Raw genomic sequence first — 23,292 nt, forward strand, 5'->3', positions numbered from 1 at the left:
AGACAGGCTAAAGATTAACCAGCCTCTCCCTGTAGGACTATGCGAGTACGCTGAGTGATAAATCACCCCGCGATCCACAGGTCACATCATACTGTCCACTTACAAATCTACAGCATCACTGCCTTGCCCTGCAGAAAGAGGAACAAGGACAACAGACACGAGAAAAAATAGATATCATAGAATATAACTTCCTGTTTGAGGCTCATGTGGTAGAAACACTTTCACTGCAGCTGCCTTACTGTTTTAATCAACACAACTGCTTGATGTATTTGTTAACTTAAGGTCAAGGTGTAAGTTAGTCTTTGTATTTTGATTTATGATAATATAGCTGAGTAATATGATTTTCAAATGTTTTTCTTTTTTTTTGGTCCCGTTATCTAACATACGCCGTCAGTCTTTGTTTTGCCTGCGTCAAGAGCTCCTGTGACGGTGTTTCACTAATAGCAGGGAACTGATAGCGGTGCATTGATAGCAGGGAAATCTGAAGTGGACTCAGATGTACAGACAAAACACAAACCCTCAGTGGTTATAATGGCAGACAAGCAAAGTTAAAGGGATAGTTAATCCAAAAATGAAAATTCTGTCATGTCGTTCCAAACCTGTATGACTTTCTTTCATCTGTTGATCCGAAGCCTAAATTCAATCTGTTCACCATATAAAGTGATCGTGTCTCTTCAGAAAATTTGGACTAAACCACTGAATTCATATGGATTCGTTTTACGAAGTGTCAAAGTGTCAGAAAAAGCTCTCAGATTTCATCAAAAATATCTTCATTTGTGTTCCGAAGATGAATGAAAGTATTAAGAGTTTGGAACGACATGAGGGTGAGTAATAAATGACAGAAATTAAATTTTTGGGTAAGCTATACCTTTAAGCAACAATATTACCCCGAGAGTGCTGTTGTTCCGAACGCTGTGATTCAGCCGTAAGCACGAGGCCGAATATTACTGCTTACGTACAACAGTTCAATAAACATTATTACTTAGTAACTTATATTTTAGAGGCAAAGTTTAAAGTTACTTTGTCTCTTTTTCCTCCACTAAAGACAATAGTTTCGAACAAAAGGACAGAATTGACAGTAGCATGTCTCCAAGCACCACACATTAGTAGCATCAAGTTCCAGAATGATTCACATGTTATCAACAAAATGGTTCAGTAAATGATTCAATGACTCAGGTTCATAAAGTCACTTGTTTCGTTCCTAGACGAATCAGTGTGTTTGACCAAATCAATGAACACTAAACATTTTATAGCTGTGTCTCATTTCGAAGCTTATGACTCACTCATCGCCACCTAATGGCGTAATGATGTAAACTGCATTAACGGGAAAATGACTGGCTGCATCCAAGATCGCATACACTCTGGAGTGGGTACTTGTTTTGAATAAGTACTTACTTTGCAAGCACTAAAAAAATATGTTCTATATAGTATGAAGATCTGCGTCCCAAATGATGCACTATACACTTATACACTGTAATTATGCACTCAACTGTGTAGTGCAGGGGTGTCCAAACTTGGTCATGGAGCGTCACTGTCCTACAGAGTTTAGCTCCAACTTGCCTCAACACACCTGCCTGGAAGTTTCTAGTATGCCTAGTAAGACCTTGATTAGCTGGTTCAGGTGTGTTTAATTGGGGCTGGAGCTAAACTTTGCAGGACAGTGGCCATCCAGGACCAGGATTGGACACCCCTGGTGTAGTGTATGAATTTTATAAGGTTATTTTTTGTCATTCAACATCAGAGTCTGATAGCCCCTCTCCGCTACAAAACTGCAACAGTTGAGTGCATAAAGTGTCCAACATTCCACACTTCATTTTTTTCCGGTTAATTCGGTGCATCATCCGGGAATTTAAAGTGTACTTTTTCTATTTGGAATTTCATTACATTCGCCATGTTCTCACTGTCATGTGACCTACTAGTGTCAGTTGTGTCACTTCACTGTCATATCTCCCGTGGTCTCATGGGATAGTAAAATGTCCATCGTATGCACACTTCAGAATCTCAAAGTAGTATATGTCATCCGGTTACTTTTTGCTGACTCTTTTATGAGTACTGTGAATTCAGACATACTTTTATAACATAATGTTTTTTGCCTACTATATAGTAGGGAAGTATGCACGCAATTTCTATGAGCCGTCAAGTGACAAAACTGGTAGTAATGTGCTAAACGAATCGAAAGAGCTTTGGCATTTAAAAGCCAAAAAAGCAAGCAACTTCTCTGATTATTTATAAATTAAGTACTGACTCAAAGTTCTCATTTAATAGGAAATTTATTTTCACATGTCAGCAAAAACATTGTAGTGTTTAGCACAGCTACACCTGAAAAGCAAAAAACTAATCCAATGCTGTCGGCACAGTAATTTGCTTAAAACGGTGGAAAACCGGCAAAATCACCAAATAAAGGAACTTTCTAAATGTTTTATACAATGTGCATATGACATAAACGTATAAGCCATCTACAAATGTACGACAAATGACCACAATATTTCCTTCTGTGAAAAATACATCTATCTGTGAGATAAAATGTTTTGTTTTGAGGGAAAAAAAAAAAAAAAAAAAAAAGAGTATAAAGAGATTTTTACCTCAGAAAAAATAGTTTATGTAAATGCTTTTTATTACAACAAAATATATCACAAAAGCATTATTAGAATTGCACCAACTCTGTTATAACAGAGTTTCAAAAGCACATTGGGTAAGTGTTCTATATTATGTCATGAGAATCCTTTGACAAACAAGCTCTCTATACAAAATGTACATTATCATATATAAATTTGGCATTCAGTTGTAAAAATGGATGTTTTACATATATATCTATGTATAATTTCCTTTTTATAATCACCTAGCCCTCCAAACCATAATTACAGACTGATATTATTCTTTTAAACCAAAGGTGGTTTAAAACTTCTCTGTATCGTAATAACAGATCATCAATTCTGGTCCTTATAGATAAGAAGAAAGGATGCCGACATTGATTCAGTACAGAAAATACTCAACTACAGCTATTTTTACCAAAGCATTTTTACATGTAAAACCACAGTCTAAGTCCATTGTCTCTGTGGATGTCAGAAAAAGGCAGCTGTTTGGTCTATTTATTTCCTTTTGTATTGATGTCTGTCCTCAATGGTGCTTTAAAGCATTTCATCAGGTTTATGAATGCTCGTTCCAGTATAAGCTTGTCTATCAGCATAATCTAGGCTTCTGTTTAAAGGCAGGCCTGCTGCACCTGTGTCAGAAGCTCCCCGAAGCGATCGAACAGGCCCTCTACCCAGGTCCTGTTGCCCATGCAAGTCTGGACCGTCTCCTCCTGCCCCAGGTCTTTACCTCGCGACTTCAACAACTGAATCTGGGATATGAAAGAGAATCACATTGGAGAATCACAGTGCATCAGTCTAGTAAACACAAACTAGATTTTGACATTTTCTAAAGAAAACAAATATCATGGGTGTTGCTATGCGGTTGCTAAGTGTTCTGAGTGGTTGCTGGGTGGTAGCAACTAAATTTGAACCTGAATCTCCATTATGAGCACCACAGCTCAACATGGAGCACATGAACACCAAACATTTTTTGGTCAGCTGAACCCCTTAGACAAATTATTTACATGAAATATGCCCTGAAATTTTAAGTTAATATTTCAATAATTTAACGGCACATTTGCATGTTCATGGTTCTCTGATGTTGGTTTATGATCACATGACATGCAAGTAAACAGATAAAATATTTAATGTTTTTTAGCAAGTGTTTTATTAGGGGCCAAGCACAGAATATGCATAGGCACCTATTGTATCCATTGGCATTCTTCCGTTTCTTCCGCTCTGGAAGTCTATGGACGCCCATAAAATCACTTGCGGGAAAGTTATGAAATTTGGCACACTGATAGAGGCCAGTCTGAACTGTCACCGTAGCAAATTTGGAGTCTCTAACTCAATCCTTCTAGCTCCACCAACTGTCCAAACTTGCACTTATATTTATGCTAATAACTTTTTAACCGTAACGGCAAGAAACAAAATTTGATGATTCAATTGCACCCTATTTTCCATCATGAAAATTTTCCCACCATTTTGAATTTTCCAAAAAACATACTTTTTCGAACTTCTCCTAGGCAATTGCTTAGATTTTCACGAAAATTGAACCAGATCATTTCAGACCATGCTGACAAAAAGTTGTGGAATTCAAGCTGATTTGTTAAACTGTTTTCAAAAAACGTGCAAAAGAATTTTACGCAGGGCTTGTGAAGTCTATTAGACGGGCGTTCTGAATTTTGTAGGAAAATGCTGTATTTTAAGAACACATGAACATATCATTACGAAACTCAGAATGGGTCATTGTCACGATGCCCTAAAGCAGTGTTTCTCAACCACATTCCTGGAGGCCCACCAACACTGCACATTTTGCATGTCTCCTTAATTAAACACACCTGATTAGGGTTATCAGCTCATTAGTAGTGACTCAAAGATCTAAAATGGGTGTGTCAGACAAAGGAGACATGCAAAATGTGCAGTGTTGGTGGGCCTCCAGGAATGTGGTTGAGAACCACTGCCCTAAAGGAGTCTGAGAAGTTTCGGACCAGCGCCACCTAGTTGTGGAAAAAATTATTTACATGCTTATAACTTTGGATGTGGTTGACTTTTCACGGGAGTCATCTCCTTGGATTCCTGGATCCTTGCCGAGTCCAACGATTCCAAACATGCTAGGTTTCGCCTTATGGTTACAGCAACGCTGTGATTTAGCATTTAAACAACATTAGCGAATATCTTAGAAACCGTTAGTCCGATCGAGACGAAACCACCGTAGGAAAATCGGAAACATAGGTTGTTTACTACACGGCAAATGTCAAAACTTTGATAGTAAGTGGCAAAAAAAGCTTCCTTGTTTGCTTCTGTTGTGCTTGGCCCCCGTGATTGCTACTTGCAGCTATATTTTTGATTGCTTTTATTTTAAAATTATTTAAAATTTTAAAATTATAGGGCTGCAAGTATAGAGCTTATTTAAATATATTATTGTTGTAAATTACAATTGTCCTGTAAAATAAAAATTGAATATTTGATAATTATACACCTAATAATTATTTTATTTTACACTGCAAGTTACAATACTAATATTTATGTTTTAAAGTCGGCTTGAAGTGAAAGTCTTTTTTCCCCATTGTGTTGTAAATCCGAGTGAAACTGCTTTTCTAAACTGAAAAAAATGAAGGGCGGGGCTTTATTTTGTCCATGCGGAATTGACTGGATGGTTGTGGCTTGCTATTGGTGGATCTCATGTGAGTGACAGGTTGTCCTGCCCTCACGCCAGTAAATGCATCATCAGAGAAGAGGGAGGGGACGTTATTTTGATTAAAGATTACGAGGCACGTGAATTTTAAAAAATGATGTGAATGGGTAAATCATTTACAATAAATACTGAAATATTGCGTAAAAAACGAGAACTGTCCATTTTGATTTGATGGTGAGTTTAACATTTAAATGTTCAAATCTTCAAGTTTTTATTTTGGTGGAATACTGGTGAAATGGTGTAAACTTATATCCCAAAATGTTGGAAATTGTGTGAACATGTAAATAAATAAACCTAGTGCACTTTGCATTCCCAAAATGCACGTTAAACTCACTTCCGGGTGGAGATGGAGAAGGTGAGAAGCAGTTGCAACAGACTATAAACTTATTTAAATTGCAGCTGTTGATTTGATAATTGCTCTAAGCTATATCGTGATTTTAGTTTTATTTTGGATGAATTCTGCAGCCAAATTTATTTGTTTTAATTTTACATTAGCTTGACATCAACTCTCCCCCTGCAGTTCACCTATTTGGGAAACCCTGCACTAGGCAAAACAGCGTGAGGTGGAGCATTTTAGAGGATAAAACGAGACACGTCAGAGCCGATACTGATATGAGCACTGCCAGTCAAAACAAGATTCCTTTAAAGATTCCTTGAGCTTGTCAGCAAGGACTAGCTGATTGGTTATAACTCACACAAACATGCACATTGATTCCTCACCTCCTCCATACACATCAGGTATGTGTGGTACTTATAGTGTTGTAGAGAGTGGTATAGAGAAAACCACTTTGTTTTCTGCTGATCCACTGTGTATTCCTGTTTGAGTGGGAGAAACAGATAAATAAAGTCTTTAAATGTGAATCTAAAGTGATCTAAAAGCCAGTATGGTATACCTCCTAGTGGTCAAAAAATGAAACTAGTTGTTATCAACTAGTTATCTTAGCAACACTAGACTACTAGACCTGGAATACTCACCAGGGGAAGTTTGCTGGGGGATTTTGAGGGCTTCATGGTTTTCCTGTTGTAAGCCCTCCCACTTAACCTAACTTTAAAAACAGGGGTCTCGCAGTCTGTTTTCAGCTCGGTGACCACAGACAGCTCAGGAAAGCTGTCTAATGCATTCTGCCGGACAAAATAACATGCAAGAAAAATCATACATACTGAAATCATATGCAAATATAGTGACTATGTTCACATGCACAGATTTATATTAGTTCTAATCACTTTAATCTGACGGAACATTCCAAACGTCTTCATGTGGCAGAACCTGATTTCACCAAAAGCAACATGTTCCTGGATCAACATTCCAATCAACCAATCAGATTTGTAGGACAAGTTTACAGTTTATGCCAGGTTTAGGTTTAAAAGCAGGGTTAGGTGCTTCTACATCAGTGTTATTCACCTATCATTTCACTCTGATTTTAGAGCTAAGTTATGGGTAGGGTTGGGTTTTATGAATAGGGATATGGTTATGATTAAATTTTCAGACAGGAATGTTGTTCCAGGATCAACAAAATATGTTGACCCAGGAACGTGTCTAATTCGACAAAATTAGGACGTACCTCTACATATGCATCAAATGTATTCTGAACAAAATGTCTGTGCATGTGAAGAGCAGCACTTTCTTTCACCGGCTGTCAGAGAAGTGATCAAGTCGGCTAACTACAGAATTCAGGTATTTGATGTTTTTGCCTTTCTAGTAGCGATGCATTTTTGAAGTACATAGTTTAAAATACACAAGTTGGCGGGTCGTCTAAATGACTAGTCAAATAGTTGGTTTAAAGGAAGCCATGTAATTTGGCTAGTTTAGGGTCATGCTAAAAAGATGCATCCCATCCCATTTGGAAAAATATGACACGAAAGCATTCTTCTCATGTTGCTAACAGCAAATAATTACATGATATATAACCAAGGTGAAGATCAATTGTTGTGACTTTGAAACATAAAACTGAGGAAAAATGGTTCACTACTTTTACATATCTAAACTGAATACATTAGCAGTATCGTTTAGAAGTGTCTGTTTATAATAAACCCACGTAAGTGAGCAGAGAAATCTAGATAAGTATCATACCCAATGCTGATGGGCAGTCTTTGCAGTTTCCGCAATTTTTCCGCAAATTTGGATTTATCTATTAATTTTATAATTTTATTTTTTCATTGGATATCATCCATATTGAAATGAAATGAAAGCATGAAAAAGATTGGTGGGCAAATGGGAGCTCAGATAGGTCAAAAAACACATGACGAGAAGCGTTAGTATATCAGCAATCACAGACATTCGCATTTGGACTGGATTCGATTTCTCAGAGGACCGCTGAGTTTGCCGGAAAACAGTAGGTAATTTGCTCTGGAATTTTTATTTAGGTTGTGTAAGAAGAACACAGACATGGCAGATTTGGACAGGATTAAAATCACCTTGTGGTAATTACATGTCAGGCATGAAATCCAAACGTTCACCTATCATCCATCGACCTCAAATATGGCTTATCATTTGAAACATGTAAGTAGTAGAAACTTTACATTGCCTCTCGCTCTAACGCTAACCTAGATAAATGTCCGCTATTATTAGGCGTATATCCAACTGTTTCTGCGGAGTATGAAAGCTAAAGTATTACCATGCTTACTGCAAGACATGGAGGCGCCGCCGCAATCACTTGCATTTTTTCTGATAATAGCAAAAACAACTTTTTTTGGTCATACAGATAAGAGTAATACATCATTCGAAACTGTAAACTCACAATAACAAGAAAACACTGTTTTCTTTATTTGACAAAGGCACAATCAGGATGCGTTTTCTGCCGTGTCGTTCTCTGTGAACTTCAGTGCGTCAAAAAATAAACCAAAACTCAGTGTATAACTGCCTCACAGACATGAGAAATATATCTATAGAAAGCTTGAAATGCCAGGCGATTGTCAACCAACTCAAGTGGAAAACAAATATTCTCAGATTATGTAATCCTGATTAGGCTATGTATTATATATAGGCAATTAAAGGCTCATTATTATGATTTATATGGTTAACTAATATACACGTGTGATTAGTTGACTAATTGCTTAAATGAACGACTATAAGTTGACTAGAAAATCTTTAGTCGAGAGCCAAACAATACTAAAGATACAAAATAAGAAAAAGAGAGAGAAAAAAAGTTTTATTCTTATTGAGCAATTTCTCCGAGTTTTAAATGTGATTATTACTGTGAGTTGAAGCAGGACTCTGATGTACTGATGGCGAAATGGAAAACGGTGACTCATGACTCACTTTGAAGATCTGACCCATGCGCAGTTTGGGCAGCAGTCTCCGCCTGTTGTCTGTGATCATTCCATCCACCCTCTTCATATGAGGCAGCAGCAGCTCGTCTGAATGCAGGACCAGATCAACCACAAAGGTCAGCTCACCATCTGCCACTTATTAACACTCCTGTTACAAAACAGACAGTTTGATCCTGGACTTCTCACCGTTCTCTCGCTCAAGCGCGTTCATGACGTCCGCGTCCAGGGCTACGCTGATCAGCAGCTCGACAAAGCTCTTAAAGGTCTCCTTCATTGTTCTGGTGTTCAGGAAACGGGAAGCGAACGGAACCGGAGGCGTAAACTCTGAAAATGAGAGATGGGATTGCACAAGGCATGAGTGTGGGACAACAGCAACAGACAGATTGGTCCATCATGAGAAATTATTCAGAAATGTCCAGTTTCATTCTAAAAGTTGTAACTTCTTCCTGAGTCTCTCCATCAGTGTCTGACTCCGGTTTGAACAATGTAAGGCTGAACACCGTTACTGACAATCCTCATTTTGGCTGCGTGAGATTCTCCAGCTTTGTTGTTGTTGAGCAACCGAAGCGCGAGCTGTTAAAGCTCCGCCCTCTTTTGGAAAGTGGGCCGGGAGCAGCAGCTCATTTGCATTTAAAGGGACACACACAAAAACAGCGTTTTTGCTCACACCCAAATAGGGGCAAATTTGACAAGCTATAATAAATGATCTGTGGGGTATTTTGAGCTGAAACTTCACAGACACATCCTGGAGACACCAGAGACTTATATTACATTTTGTGAAAAGGTGCATTATCGGTCCCCTTTAATACAAGTTGAGTAGAATTTTCTAAATATTTCTTAAAATCTACAAGTGTTAGACACTTGTTGGTACACAAAATAAGTGCTATAAATTAATTAAACTTATTAATATAATTAAACTTACTAAAACAAATTATAATCATTTATATTTAATGGAATTTACTGATATTATAGATATTGCAGATCATGTCACTGAACATATATCTTTGCTGTGTTCCCATTGTATTTACACAGCTGTATCCAGTAGATGTCCTTAGTGAGTAAAATTTTGAGCTCTTCAAAAAAAAGTGAATCATTTTGCAAAACAATTGGTTTAATTAATTCAAAGCTCTGAAAGGCCTCACTTTCCCCATCACTGATGTGCACACATCAAGGCTACAAGGTCATACTTCCCCAGCTGTCACATGTCTCACCGTCATCCTCACTCACAGCCTCTGGTGAGGAGTCGGAGGGAGATGTTGTGAACTCCTCTTTCCATTTCTTTCTCTTTTTGGGTGGCGGTTCAGCCTTGGCTTTCGACTGCTTGGGTCTGGGTTTAGACAGAGCTTTCTGTTGTGTTGTTTTCTGCGTAGGAGAGTCTGAAACAGTCACTGCAGTGAATCGTTGGGCCAGAAGAGCTTTAGCCTGAGAGCCTCTGGGAACAACAGATATCACAGATAAATGAATTAGTCATTTATGGAATCTAATACGTACATTATCAAAAGTAGCTAATGGAACGGTTCTGACAAAAATACTGTGAATTTCGTGCTAGCTGGCTGGAATAGAATAATGTCTGGGATCAGTTTGATGTTGGAGATTTCAAACACACTGGCAGGAGATTGATGTTCCATGGAAAAATATTTGGCTGAGTGGGATTGCACAATAGAGGCCTGTGGCTCAGCTTGACATTTTAGAGAAGAACAGCAAACCAAGATTGCTAACTCGTCGTTATGAATTTCATGTATACATTTACATAGGGGTAACACACAGGACATGTTCTTGTGTTCAAAAACAGGTAGGCAATGCCAAAGTCTCTTTAATGAAACAGAACTAAGTGGACTAAATGATTGGAAAAGTCCTGCATACGTCACCAGACAGAAGTCTGTCGTAAAGTTTAAAATCAAACAAGTGCACAGATGAACTATTCACAATAAAAATCATTCTTAAAGGGACAGTTCACTTACTCACCCTTTTGTTGTTACAAACCTGTATGAGTTTCTTTCTTACGTTGAACTAAAAATCAGATATTTTGAAGAATGTTGGTAGCCAGACAGTTGATGGTAGCCATTGACTTCCACAGTATTTTTTTTTTCCTACTATGGAAGTCAATGGCTACCGTCAACTGTCTGGCTACCAACTTACTTTAAAATATCTTCTTTTGTGTTCAACAAAAGAAAAAAACTCATACAGGTTTGGAACAACATAATAGTGAGTAAATGATGACAGGGTGAACTACCCTTTAATTTGCTGAATTCAAGTAAGACAGATACCACCTGTACCTCATTGAATGCATGGGCTTGCATCGTGGTTTCCTACTGCAAACTCGAACATACTCCCGCTTGTTGACAGTGTCAAGAAATTTGACATGTACTCTCCTGTACATGGACTTAGCATCGCCAAAGTACCCCAGATACTGTAAAGAGTTGTTCACAGCATTTTGAGATATGCATTGGAAGCACACTATGTTGCCACATATATTGTTTTGTATTGACACTTACACTGTTGGTGGCAAAAAACACTCGTTTCCCGTCCCTGAGCTCGGGTACAAACTTCTGCAGCAGGGCTTTCTGAACCTTCCAGATGGCTGGTGGTTCGACCCCTGCTTTCAATGTGATCTACACCCAAAAGACACATCAAAGGCTTACAGAGACAAAGGGTTTGATGAAACACAGTCAGGCAGTCTGCCCTATGTCTCATCATAAACTGCTCAGCCACAACAGAAATGTCACATAATGTAATTTTAACAATTTAGAGTCAACGTAAAATGGCACTCACAACCCATTTTACTTCCATAATATGATTTATTTTTGAACTAAGGCCCAGTTTACACTTAGTATTAAGATTGGTCGATCGGATCACAAGTGGATGACGCTAAATACAGGTGTAAACAGGGCCCAAAACGTTTTGAGCTTGTCCACTTCCAGAGGACTACATTGCTTTCAAACGCTCATGTAGTCGAATGTGTTCAAACAGCCACAAAAGACCATCTACTCTCCACCTACTGACCTAACATGTAAACGTTATGGCAAGCGCGCTAGCCAGATGGGATTTAAACTTTGTCGGCTGAAGACCCAAGTTTGGTTTGAAGATGAAAAACATACCAAGCACAATGTTCTCTCATCATTCCTAAAACAGCGTTTAGTGTGGTCTTGCTTTTTAGAGCAGAAACGAAAGCTGATGCTCTCTGTGTTTTTTCCCCCCGTCGTCTCCGGGCGAATTCATATGTAAATTGTGCAAGCTTATTTTGTCCATTAGATCGAAATATCTGAAAAAACCCATACATTTACCCGCCCATAGACCCTCCCCTTGAAGAAATCAGGACAGAAGTGGTTGAAAGTGGACGGATTAAAACACCAGGTGTAAACAGGAATGTGTCTCCGTCATCTACTTGTCATCCAATCGACCAAATCACATCTTAATACCAGGTGTAAACAGGGCCTAAATGGCATATTTAAATGAAGGGCAGGACTTGGATCATACAAAGTGGTTGTTCCATTGGTTCAGTTCGTTAAAGCTAATAGCCTGCACAGCCTAGGTCCAGAATAAATTGAGCTAGAAGAAACTGTTGTGCTCAAAATGGATAAAAAATGTTTTTTTTTTTGTTTTGTTTTTTATTGATTGTTTCTTTGCATTGTTTAGAGTATTTGTGTACTTTGCATATTTGTAATATCTATATTATTTGCTGCAGTTGTATATTGGTAATGTTCTGTGCCATACATGTTAAATCCAACACTCTCTTTGAGTTCTACTCTTGCTAATTGAATCCAGCTGATTCCCTAATTATCAATTAGGGAATAATCAATTATTAGATAATCAATTATCCCTAATTGATAATCTACAAAGAAAAGGGTGAATGTTCGTAGTAATGTGAGCACTGAAGAAAGCAATGTGATAAAACATCTTTTCGTGCTTGTCTAGCTTTTAATTCACTTGAACCTTGCACTTTTTGCATGCAGTTTATAAAGTAAAATATTTTTGCTAGACTTTCTCTAGTCTGGACTGAATCCAGGGTGTGGTTAGCATTTTTGTTTGTTTGTTCAGAATAAATTGCGCACAATAAGACCAGTAACATGTAAGTGTTGACTTCTACAGGCTCATATATGGCACAAAAAGCACAGCTCAGCATACCGCTATCCTTTCAATGTCCTCGTTCCTAACCACGAACTCATCTCGCTCCCGGTACATGCCCTCCCCTCCGCTATCTGACAGCTCCTCGTCCATCAGGCCCTCGATAGCAACTGCGGTCAGTTGAACAGCTAGCTTGTCTGGAGGCACATCCTTCACCAGTTCCTCTGCAGACACATTCTGTACAGCCTTCGGTTGTTCCTGTGGTTTGGTAACTATAGGCTGTGTGCTGGAGGCCTGAAGCTGCTTGGTATTGTCACCTGAATATATGTTATGTTGAAACAGGAGAAGATGAACTAGGGTTGTCATAATACCTACATTTCAGTATCTCAATAATAATGATTATTTTACAAAATAGTATACTAAAGCAACATGCCTTTACCTTTACATATAGTCCTTAAAGATATCCTACATATTATATTATAATATAATGACTTAAATGTAATATGAAATATTAAATAAAAGGTCTACATAAAGGGAGCTTCCATACCCAACTTCAGCTTTTTGTCTGAGGGCTCATCTAAAGATGAAAGTGCAGAAGTGATGCTCTTTTGAAGATCTTGGTTTTTCCCCACTGAATCATCTTCATCAGAGGAAAACGATGGCAGTGTTTCCAGGTTCCTCTGGAGCTCTTCATCAAGTCGCTTTGTAGAAATGACACTATGAGGGTCTGGAGATATCAATGTTGAAGGAGTTGAAGGAGGGGGAGGTTTAAAAGGAATAAGTAATGGATTTGGAGGCCTCTTGGAGGCCGAAGGCTTTCTGGTGCGACTGGGTGACCGTATCGGTGGAGATGATAGGTTTTGTCTGGATCCAGATTTAAGGAAGTCCAGGAAGGAGCCTAAGAATCCAGTTTTAACCTCTGGCTGTTTTTCTTCAACCTCTCTTAACTTCTGACGCATCCTCTCCTGCTGTTGGTAGTTATCATGGGAAACCTCTGAGGTGGATGTTGAACTTGCCTCACTGGCACGTGAGTTCTGGCGCTTAACTTGTGTGATTTTCTTCTGAGATTTGGGTTGACCATTTTCATCTTCAACAGACTGCTTAGATGAACCCTTCGATCTGGATCGTTTTTTTGGTAGGCCATCAGTAGGACGCTCAATAGGACTATCATCATTTTTAAGGCCTTTCGATCCCTTCAGCTGGCTTATATTATGTGGCACATTTTCAGTATTCGGATGTCCTGATTGACTTTGCTCCTGGCCCGCCAACTGAAAGTCAGAGGAGGTTGTATTACTAATTGCCAGTCCATTAGCATTCAAAGCAGAGCCATTGCTAGAGTTTACAAAATGTCCTTTGGGTAACACATCATTCTTCTCATGGGCGTTTGCCACCTTGTCAGATATTTCTTGTGCTGAGTTGTTTCTTATCTCTGGTTGGTTATGAGAGTTTGAGAGCGTAAACACATGGTGTCCCTCCGTTTCTTCTTTGGAGTATGTTGTTTGAGCACCAATTATAGTCATCGCTTGTGAGTTAGCGATTATCATATGCTGAGATGGGAAACTATTAAGTCTGCTCTCAGCGGACTGAAAATTGCACTTGGAATCTATAGAGTTGGCTACCGATGACATGTCGCCATCAGAAGATGTGGATTTGACAAAATCCTGTGGTGTGACGCCACAGGCGGCTGCTGTAGCAGCAAGGATGTCATCGACATTTGAGAGAATGTTCCTCTCATCTGCCAACAGCATGGAGTCTGGAAAGCATACAGAGCTGAGAGTAAAGTTCTGCTTTGCGTCATGAGGATTTGACTGATTGAAGTTGTCTTTTTGTGTTGGGTCCTGTTTAGTGGACTCTGCTGAGGTGGGCACTTGGTGAGAGACAATTTGCTGATTGTGACGCCCATTAACTGACAAATTAACAGTATCGCTGTTCATTTGGAGATACTGGACTGGTACGGACTGCATGTACATAGTCTGCTTGGGCTGATTCTGGCCTGAAGTGAGCAAAGGCTGCTGCAGAACAATCATGTGAGAGGGATCGAGTAGCACTTGGGCACTGGGAACCCGGATGAACTGTGTTTGGTCCTCAGACAGCTGTCTGGGATCTGTTGGCTGAACTCGGATAATCTGACCTTGATGATTCTGCTGCTGAGATATCGACCCTTTCAGAACTAAAGTATGCTGTTTCAGCTGGTCGGCACTCAAGGGTGCATGGGTGGAGTGCATCAACAAAGGGTTACTCTTGGGGTCGGAGGGAGTATTGGCACTGGTAGCGAGCTCCTTTGTGGTTTCCAAATGTGTAAGGATGTGCTCCTCCGATCGGGAGTTACTACGAATGACACTTTGGGTGTTGTGCCTGTCTTCCATCTTTGAAACTACATAAACGTCATTTTTTGCGCTGTTCAGTGCTCCGATTTCAGTGGCTGAAAGGGTTTGAGGAGAGGTCCCCATAGAGCCTTTCTGTAATGCCTGCACATCCTCGAGAGGAAGCTCTCCAGAGCTCTCTTTTGAGGAAAGAAAAATTCGTTCATCTTGCTGACGTGGTTTTAACTCAACTGAGGACTGGTCATTTGGTAAGGCTTGGGTGTGAGTGGCAGGAGAGGAGGTTGATGACTGGACAGATAACAAGTACTTCTGCTGTAACAGGGCACTGTCTGTCTTGCTAACAGGGGAAGACTGCATTAGGATGTAGTCCGGGCCTAAGTTAGTGGATGATAAGCTTCGGGCACGACTGGGTGAGAAGGAAGAGACAGAGGATAGGGATTGACTTGACACATAGTTCTGTGAAGGTATGCTAGCAGATGCCAGCCCTTGGGTATAGAAACTAATGGTTGGCAGGCCCTGAGAATGGCTGGAAGAATAGCTTTGAGAAGGACTTCCCATGCAAAGAGTTTGCACCTGTGTCTCATACCCTTCCCTGTTTCCCACAGGTGGCAATTCCTGCTGCTGACTGGAGGAATAAATAAGAGACTGGCTCACAGATGTCTCAGCTTCAGATTGGCTAGTGTATGACGAGAGAGTCTTGTAAATAGAAGGAAGCTTCTCAGGCAAACTAGACGAGAAGGCCTGCGTTTGGCTGAGGCTGCTCGACAGGCTTTGAGATGTGATATAAGCATGCGAGGCACTAACGGACAGCTGCGTGGATGTGTACGGTTGCGATTGGCTAGCGATCACTGAGCTTTGTTTCTGGGCTGAGGAGGAGTAGCTCGGCGGCTGCAGGCCTGGAGAACTTGTCTGGGCTTGAGTGTCTGTGTTCTCACTGGGATGTTGAGCTATTTTGGAAGAACCGTCTTTAACCTTTACTCCAGATGAGCTGGAAAACCCAGGGGAGGGGACAGAAGAAGCATAGGCCTGAGTTTGCTGCAGCGCTGTATTTGAAGTCTTCTGTTGTGCAGCACCGTTTAGCGGTGAAGGGTCACCCGCAGGACTGCAGGGTACGGGTGTGTGCGGGGAGAGATCCTGTTGATATGAAATGTCATCCTGGTCATGCAGATAACCCTGTAGGGAGTGCTGAGCACTGCTAGCCAGCTGCTCCTGGACTGGCTGGGTGCTTGAAGGCCGCTGGTGGTGCTTGATTACACTACATTCACGCTGAAGTGCTCGTTCGATGGAGCCTGAGAAAACCGGGCCACCGTAAGGCTGAGGGGCTTGCTGGGAGCTGCCCAAGGATGTGGACAGCAGACTGAACTGAGGCTGAAGGAGGTGTGGGGCAGACTCTTGTGCTGAGCGATATGTGGAGGACTGGGGTGGCAAGCCAACCCCTAGAGACGTACCACCAAAAGCGAGTGCAGTTGGCACAGTGTTCTGGGAGGATTTGAACTGAAGCAAAGGGTCATTAGTGGATAGCAGACCATTCGAAGAGATGAAAGTGCTGTCCTGAACAGCAAGTGCTGATGTAGTGGTGAAACTTCTGGTAGGAAAGGCACTAGGGTGCTGGTAGGAGGAGAGCGCAGAAGGCGTTGGGAACGTTCCTGATGGATGCAGGGCTCCGGTGAGAAAAAGTTCTGTTGAAGTGTTTGCACCTGTAGCAGAAAAAAATAAAGTTTGACTAACTGCAGGCAGTATTTAAAAAACATGCCTTCTCTAAATCAATTTCCTTTTTCACTAAAATACCACTTTGGTCTGTAACAACAACACTTAAAGGGTTAGTTCACCCAAAAATGAAAATTCTGTTATTAATTACTCACCCTCATGTCCTTCCACACCCGTAAGACCTTCGTTCATCTTCTGAACGCAAATTAAGATATTTTTGATGAAATCCGAGAAGTATCTGATCATAGACAGCAATTTAACGACCACTTTCAAGGTCCAGAAAGGTACTAAAGACATTGTTAAAAAAGTCCATGTGACTGCAGTGGTTCAACCTTAATTTTATGAAGCGACGAGAATACTTTTTGTGGTCAAAAACAAAACAAAAATGGTGTCACTCTCCTACGCTGTTTAAGTTCAGTGCTTCCAGGTTCTACGTCACAATGCCGGCTCAGTATTGGCTCAATGCTGGCTCAGTATTGGACGACGTTGTTCACATGAGCAGCACGATGCATGCATGTGATGCTGACGCAGAAGCCGGCCAATACTGAGCTGGTGTTTTGACGTAGAACTTGGAAGCGCTCAATGTAAACAGCGTAGGACGGGGTAGGCAAGTTCGGTCCTAGAGAGCCGCTGTCTTGCAGAGTTTAGAAAAAAAAAAACCTCACCTGCCTATAGCCTTAATAATCCTGAAGAGCTTGATTAGCTTGTTCAGGTGTGTTTGATTAAGGTTGGAGCTAAACTCTGCAGGACAGCGGCTCTCTAGGACCAAACTTGCCTACCCCTGGCATAGGAGAATGACACAAAAGAGAAGATATTGTTGAATAAAGTCATCATTTTTGTTTTGTTTTTGCACACAAAAAGTATTCTCGTTGCTTCATAAAATTAAGGTTGAACCACTGTAGTCACATGGACTATTTTAACGATGTCTTTATTACCCTTTTGGACCTTGAAAGTGGTGGTTAATTTGTTGTCTATGAGTCAGAGAGCTCTAATCTTCATTTGTGTTCCGAAGATGAATGAAGGTCTTATGGGTTTGGAACGACGCGAGGGTGAGTAATTAATGACAGAAATTTCATTTTTGGGTGAACTAACCCTTTAAGGGGGTCATATCATGAAGAATCAAAATCTTCCTTAATCTTGTGAGATAAAAGAGTTCATTATGCCATTTAAACTGTAACTTACCTCAGTCCAAACAGACCATCTATTCAAAATGTATCTTTCTGTACTTTCGCAACTGAATACATGATGATGCCTATTCAGTTGTGGCAGTGTTTGGAAACATGGCATGCACCGTTACAGTGAGGTGAAAAGGAGTAAGTAGTATTGATGCTATCATTACTAAACACCAGAAGAATGAATGCTCTAAAGTAATTGTGCAAAACCTTTCCAGTCTCTGTGTAGCATCTGCCAGGAAGAAAAGTACCTGATCCTTTCAGTCTCGATAACAGTTTTAGAGGTGCATTTCAGCTGGGACTGTTTCGTAAACCTGTCACAATTTAAAGCAGGTTTTGCTATGAGACTTTTTAAAGGATGGGACAGTGCAAAAAAAAAAAAAAAGTTGCAGCCTAGTATGATGAATGTGTGCAGCAATGCGCCAATTGATTTCATATGCTAAGAGGAAGTTTACAAAAGAGTCCGGCAGAAAAAAAAATGGCCCATTTAATCTTAAAAGGGGGGTGGTAAATGGTCATGAAAAACTAAATTTTGACCTATTATATATGGAGCTTAGAGAAAATAACATTTTATATCATTTTAAATAAAAAAAAGGAACATGATGATATAATCCAAACAATTGCCCTCGTTAAAGATGACTGGCACAAGAGAGAAGATGGTGCAGCAAAAACCTCAGTGGTTCTTTTAAAACAGAGATCTAATACATATTTACCTGTTTGCCAAGAGGGGCTTCTAAATGGAGGGAGAAGAGTAGAGGCAGCAGGTCCAGCCTGAAGGCCTCGAGATTCAATAGCAGAGAGGAAGTTCATGACTGAAGATTCAGTAGTGTTGCTGCTGGTTGTGCTGTGTTGATTTGAGTCAAACACTCCTAAAAGAGAGAGAGATACCATAGACAGATAACAGGCTGTCAGTGACTTTAAAGAGTGACTATATCTCGTTACAGCCTGAATCGTTTGCTCACCTGTGGGGTGGTGGGTGGTGGTAAACGTAGGCTGGTGACTAGAGGCAAAGGTCTGCCGTTGGAGGAGCTCAGAGTCCAAATGTGTAGAACCATAACTTGAACTATTAAAGTAAAAAGGTTACCTTTAGACAGTATATAAAAACTGACCGCAACCTTTCACTGAGCTCACACAAAGATCTTTAATCTTCATATAAGACAGGCATATTTGTATACAGTACCTTCACATGTAATCTATTCTAGAGGTGTTTACTGTACACGTTCATACACAAACCAAACTCTTTAGTATAACAAAAACAAACTATTTTAGACATAATAGCAGATGTCACACATGTTCTCTGTGATGCAGCCTAGTTTGGTAGTAGTAGCCTACATAATAAGCTAGTAGTAGTAGTAGCATAGTTTGGGTAGTTATACTGTATAGTCCGCATATTTAAAGTGTTTTATACAAGTTTTCCGTCATAAATAAATAGCCATGCTTCACAGCAAATGAGACAAAAAGGCACAAGCTGCAAAGACAATAGAGTCTGGACAGAGAAAACACATGGAAACTATTTTAGTTGGTTTGTCTGGTTTGTCTCTTGCTAAATAGAGGCAAGTCTGTCTATATATTTTGCCAAATAAACATCTGCATAGTAAATTTCACAGCAGGGGAGATTCATTTTCAAGTTTGTTTCCTATCTATTTTTGATGGCTTCAGTGTGGATGTGTACAGATATCGCATAAACTATCGGGTTTGGAATGACATCACATGAGGCGAGGGTGAGTAAATAGAATTTTCATTGTTGGGAGAACTAAACTTTTAAATTAACACCACTGATTTCTGATGTATGGTGTCGATGTAAATTTCAACAGAACCATTCAAAGTTATAAGATGGACAATTATTTGCATGCTAGGATAGTGTAATAAACTAATTGTCCATGGTTCTGACTGCCAAACCACCTGGTGTTTTCATTTCTGACGAGATAACACACACTATTAGACAAGCAGGATTATACATCATAACGAGCTGCTTTATAAATGCATTCCTAATGCATTATAAAACAGCTAATAAGTTTTCATAATTACAACCATAGTTATAATACACTAAAGTTTTTATCTTTTCATGGTTTACAAGTTTGTGTTAGAAACATTTAGGTATGAAAAATACAGTGTTGCTTTACAATGCAAGTACACAATTATTTAACCCCCTTAACCTGCAAGACATTTTGCTGCTGAGAACAACATTTTATGAAAACAATTCATTAAAGGCATCAGTAAACTATTATACAAAGTTTATAAATACACAATTGAGTGATTCGGAGAATGTAAAGTTGATGAAAACTGGCTCTAAACATACGTGCACAAAATTAATCAACCCCCAAAAGTCAAATTTCGTGCAGAATCTTTTATTGTTAAAACCTCCAATAAATGCTTCTGCAATCTTGGCTCATTCCTCACTTGAAGAACCCCTATAACAAGACTGGAGCACCTCCATGTTTGACTATGGAGATGGTGTTCTTCTGCTCATAAGCTTTGCCTTTTTTGCACCAGATGTGCCATTGATCCATGGGTCCAAAAGTTCCGGTTTGGTCTCATCCCTTCATAAAACATTCTTCCACAACTCCACAGGTATATCCAAATGAATTTAAGCATATTCAAGCCAGCCTTTTACGTTCTTCTTGGTAAGGAGTGGCATTCGGCAAAGCTTATGAGCAGAAGAACAGCCATCTCCATGGTCAAACATGGAGGCGGTCCAGTCTTGTTATGGGGGTTCTTTGCTGTTGCAGGAAGTGGAAATCTGCCATGTACGAAGGACATCATGAATTCTTTGAAGTATCAAGCCATTTTGGCAAAGATGGTGATGCCTTTGGTGCAGAGATCAATGGACTTTCCTGCAGGACAGCCGTCTCAAAGTATACATCCAAATCTGCTCAAGCTTGGTTCAGGGATCAGTTGTGAATGTTCTTGAGTGGCCTGTACAGTCTTCAAATTGAAATCTCATTGAAAATATTCGGTGGAATTTGTAGAAAGCAGTGGTAACATGGAAACCAAAGACTATCAGTGATCTGGAAGCTTTTTCAAGCGAGGAATGGGCCAAGATTGCAGTAGAGAGGTGACAGAAGCGTTTATTGGGGGTTATAAAGAATAAAAGATTCTGCACAAAATTTGGCTTTTGGGGATTGAATAATTTTGTACACGTATGTTTAGAGCCAGTTTGATTTTTTTTTTTCCATTTTTCATCAACTTTACATTCTCGGAATCACTCAAATGTGTATTAATAAACTTTGCATAATAGATTACTGATGCCTTCGATGAATTGTTTTCATAAAATTTTGTTGTCAGCAGCAAAATGTCTTGCAGGTTAAAGGGGATGAATAATTTTGATTGCAACTGCATATAAAGACACTTAATGAGAATTTTCAAAATAAGTTCACTAACCTTATGTGGGTCACTTATAATGTTTCTAGAAGATGTTTGCTACCTGTCCACAGTCAGACACAGGCACTGTCTCAACTCTAGTGTGCTGACTATCCTGCCTAGGTTTTGTTTTGGCACTTAAATTATTTTTTCAGTACTTACAGTTACACTGATTAAATGACTTAAATTGTATCTGACATCACTACCTGATAAACAAAAGCAATTTATGCATATAAAAATGATGCATTGGCGCCATACATGTGTAAGTTTTAAGTAAATTATTGACAGACAGACCTAAATAAGACACTTTGTGTAAAGTTGCAGACACGTGGCCCTTCTGCAACACTGATCGATCAATTGTTTACAAACCTCCTCCATGTCTGCGAACACACTGTGACTGCAGTACAAGTTTATATATCAGAGAACAAGCTGACACAGTTCTTAACCTGCACTTTCTGATGATTCATGCACAAAAACATACACCATAATGAATAATAATGCATAACGGTGGGAGTGCAGTGCGGATTGAAAGGTGATCAGTGATTTGAGCACATTCAGCAGATATACAAACAACATCACGGTGTGTTACTTCGCGAATGACTAAAGCTATAAACGCATTAGCTCCATTAAAACTGCCTTTATATGTGTCTTGACACTTTTACGTGCGTGTTTGTTTCGCTAGGCCTTCCATCACCGGAGTTTTCTTCGGGAGGCGACCCGCCCTCTCGTACCTGGGTTTGTAGGCCCAGCCCGCGCTCTGAGCCGCCGCATTGACCGGCTCTGTGAAGCTGGAGCTCGGGTAATTCCTCTCCATCATCCGCCTTGGATCGGGAATGACGCGCGTCTCCCGATGCAGCTACACATTCAACCGAGCGTGAGAAAATCACATATTCCTCCAAACGTTATGTGTCCTGCGGTGATCCGAGCGCTGGTCCCGGGGGTCGGACGGCTGATTTGAGCTGTGGATTAAGCGCAGGGTGAGAATCACTGCTCGTGGCCCCCAAACATAATCAAACAGAGTCAGAAGCGCTGCTGCATCGAGTCCCCATATTGACGTTTTTCTCCCAAACATTCACTTCCGACAAACTTTAGATGGAAGTTTTTTTGCTTTTCTCCCCCCTCTGTCTCTCGTTCTCTCTCCACACACACGCGCGCGCGCGCGCCCGCTCGTGCAGCATGTATCCCTGTGAATACTTTTGTATCTATTGTTGCTAAAATGAATATAATTTTGGTGCCACTTTATAAACTGTGTGCTGTCTTTAACTGTCTTTCAGTGTCTTTAACTATTACTAACATCTAAATTAATCATTTGATACATTCAGTGCACTTATTGTGTACATACATGTTTTTACATTGTACTTATATTTAAAAAAATACCTGCGTTTAATTACAGCTGTAATGAATTTGTGTTATTACTTCCATAATTACACTGTAAACATTTTCCTTACCTCACCATACAATCAAACCTGTCCCTAACCGTACCTGTATATCACCTCAATAGCAGTTTTGCAATACAGTATGAACACAATAAGTACATTGTACTCATTTTTGTAAGTACATAGTTAAAGACACCTAATATAAAGTGTGACCATAATTATTATTAATCAATAACCTTATACACCTTTACAATGTCATAAGGAGCAGTTGTCAATATGATTGTATAGGACGTTCCTAACTTTTCCAATTGTTCTTATACACCGTAATCCCTAACGCTCAAAATAATTAATTGGTTTGAGTAGGACAAACTTAAATTAAACAAATTAGTTCAGTCAAATTAACTAAGTATTTAGCACTTTTTTTTTCAAGTTCACAGAACTGATATATTTTAAGTAAACCAAACTGAGTTTTATGAACTTATTTCTTTTAATTTAGACTAACTTAAGTTTAACTGAAACTGGGCTGGGATTTCTATTGTCCAGCATGCTTTGCCCATGACACTCGTAAATGCTAAAATTAAATGTTATATAATGTTTTTTTTTGTGTGCAAGATTAATGTTAAGTGGGAGATTTAGTAGTGATTAATGTTTTATGCTAATTTAGAAGAGTTTCTGTTAATGTGGGTTTTTGGAGAGTTACCATCAGTGACAAGTGCATGAGCTTAGTTTGAGAACAGATGTGTTAAA

At 39.7% G+C, this 23,292-nt stretch overlaps 1 protein-coding gene across 1 annotated transcript; it reads right to left on the minus strand.

Annotated features, from left to right (window-relative positions):
• Positions 1–2,251: 2,251 nt before the first annotated feature.
• Positions 2,252–21,547, minus strand: qser1 (glutamine and serine rich 1). Its single transcript, XM_051869890.1, is given in 11 exon segments — positions 2,252–3,343; positions 5,992–6,087; positions 6,247–6,393; positions 8,531–8,628; positions 8,728–8,865; positions 9,753–9,973; positions 10,818–10,951; positions 11,037–11,153; positions 12,667–12,884; positions 12,887–12,923; positions 21,539–21,547. Coding segments are annotated over 11 exon segments (1,356 nt in total). The 3' UTR covers positions 2,252–3,202.
• Between the last annotated feature and the right edge of the window lie 1,745 nt (positions 21,548–23,292).

This window comes from Ctenopharyngodon idella, chromosome 18, assembly GCF_019924925.1.
Source record: "Ctenopharyngodon idella isolate HZGC_01 chromosome 18, HZGC01, whole genome shotgun sequence".
Taxonomy (NCBI): Eukaryota; Metazoa; Chordata; class Actinopteri; order Cypriniformes; family Xenocyprididae; genus Ctenopharyngodon; species Ctenopharyngodon idella.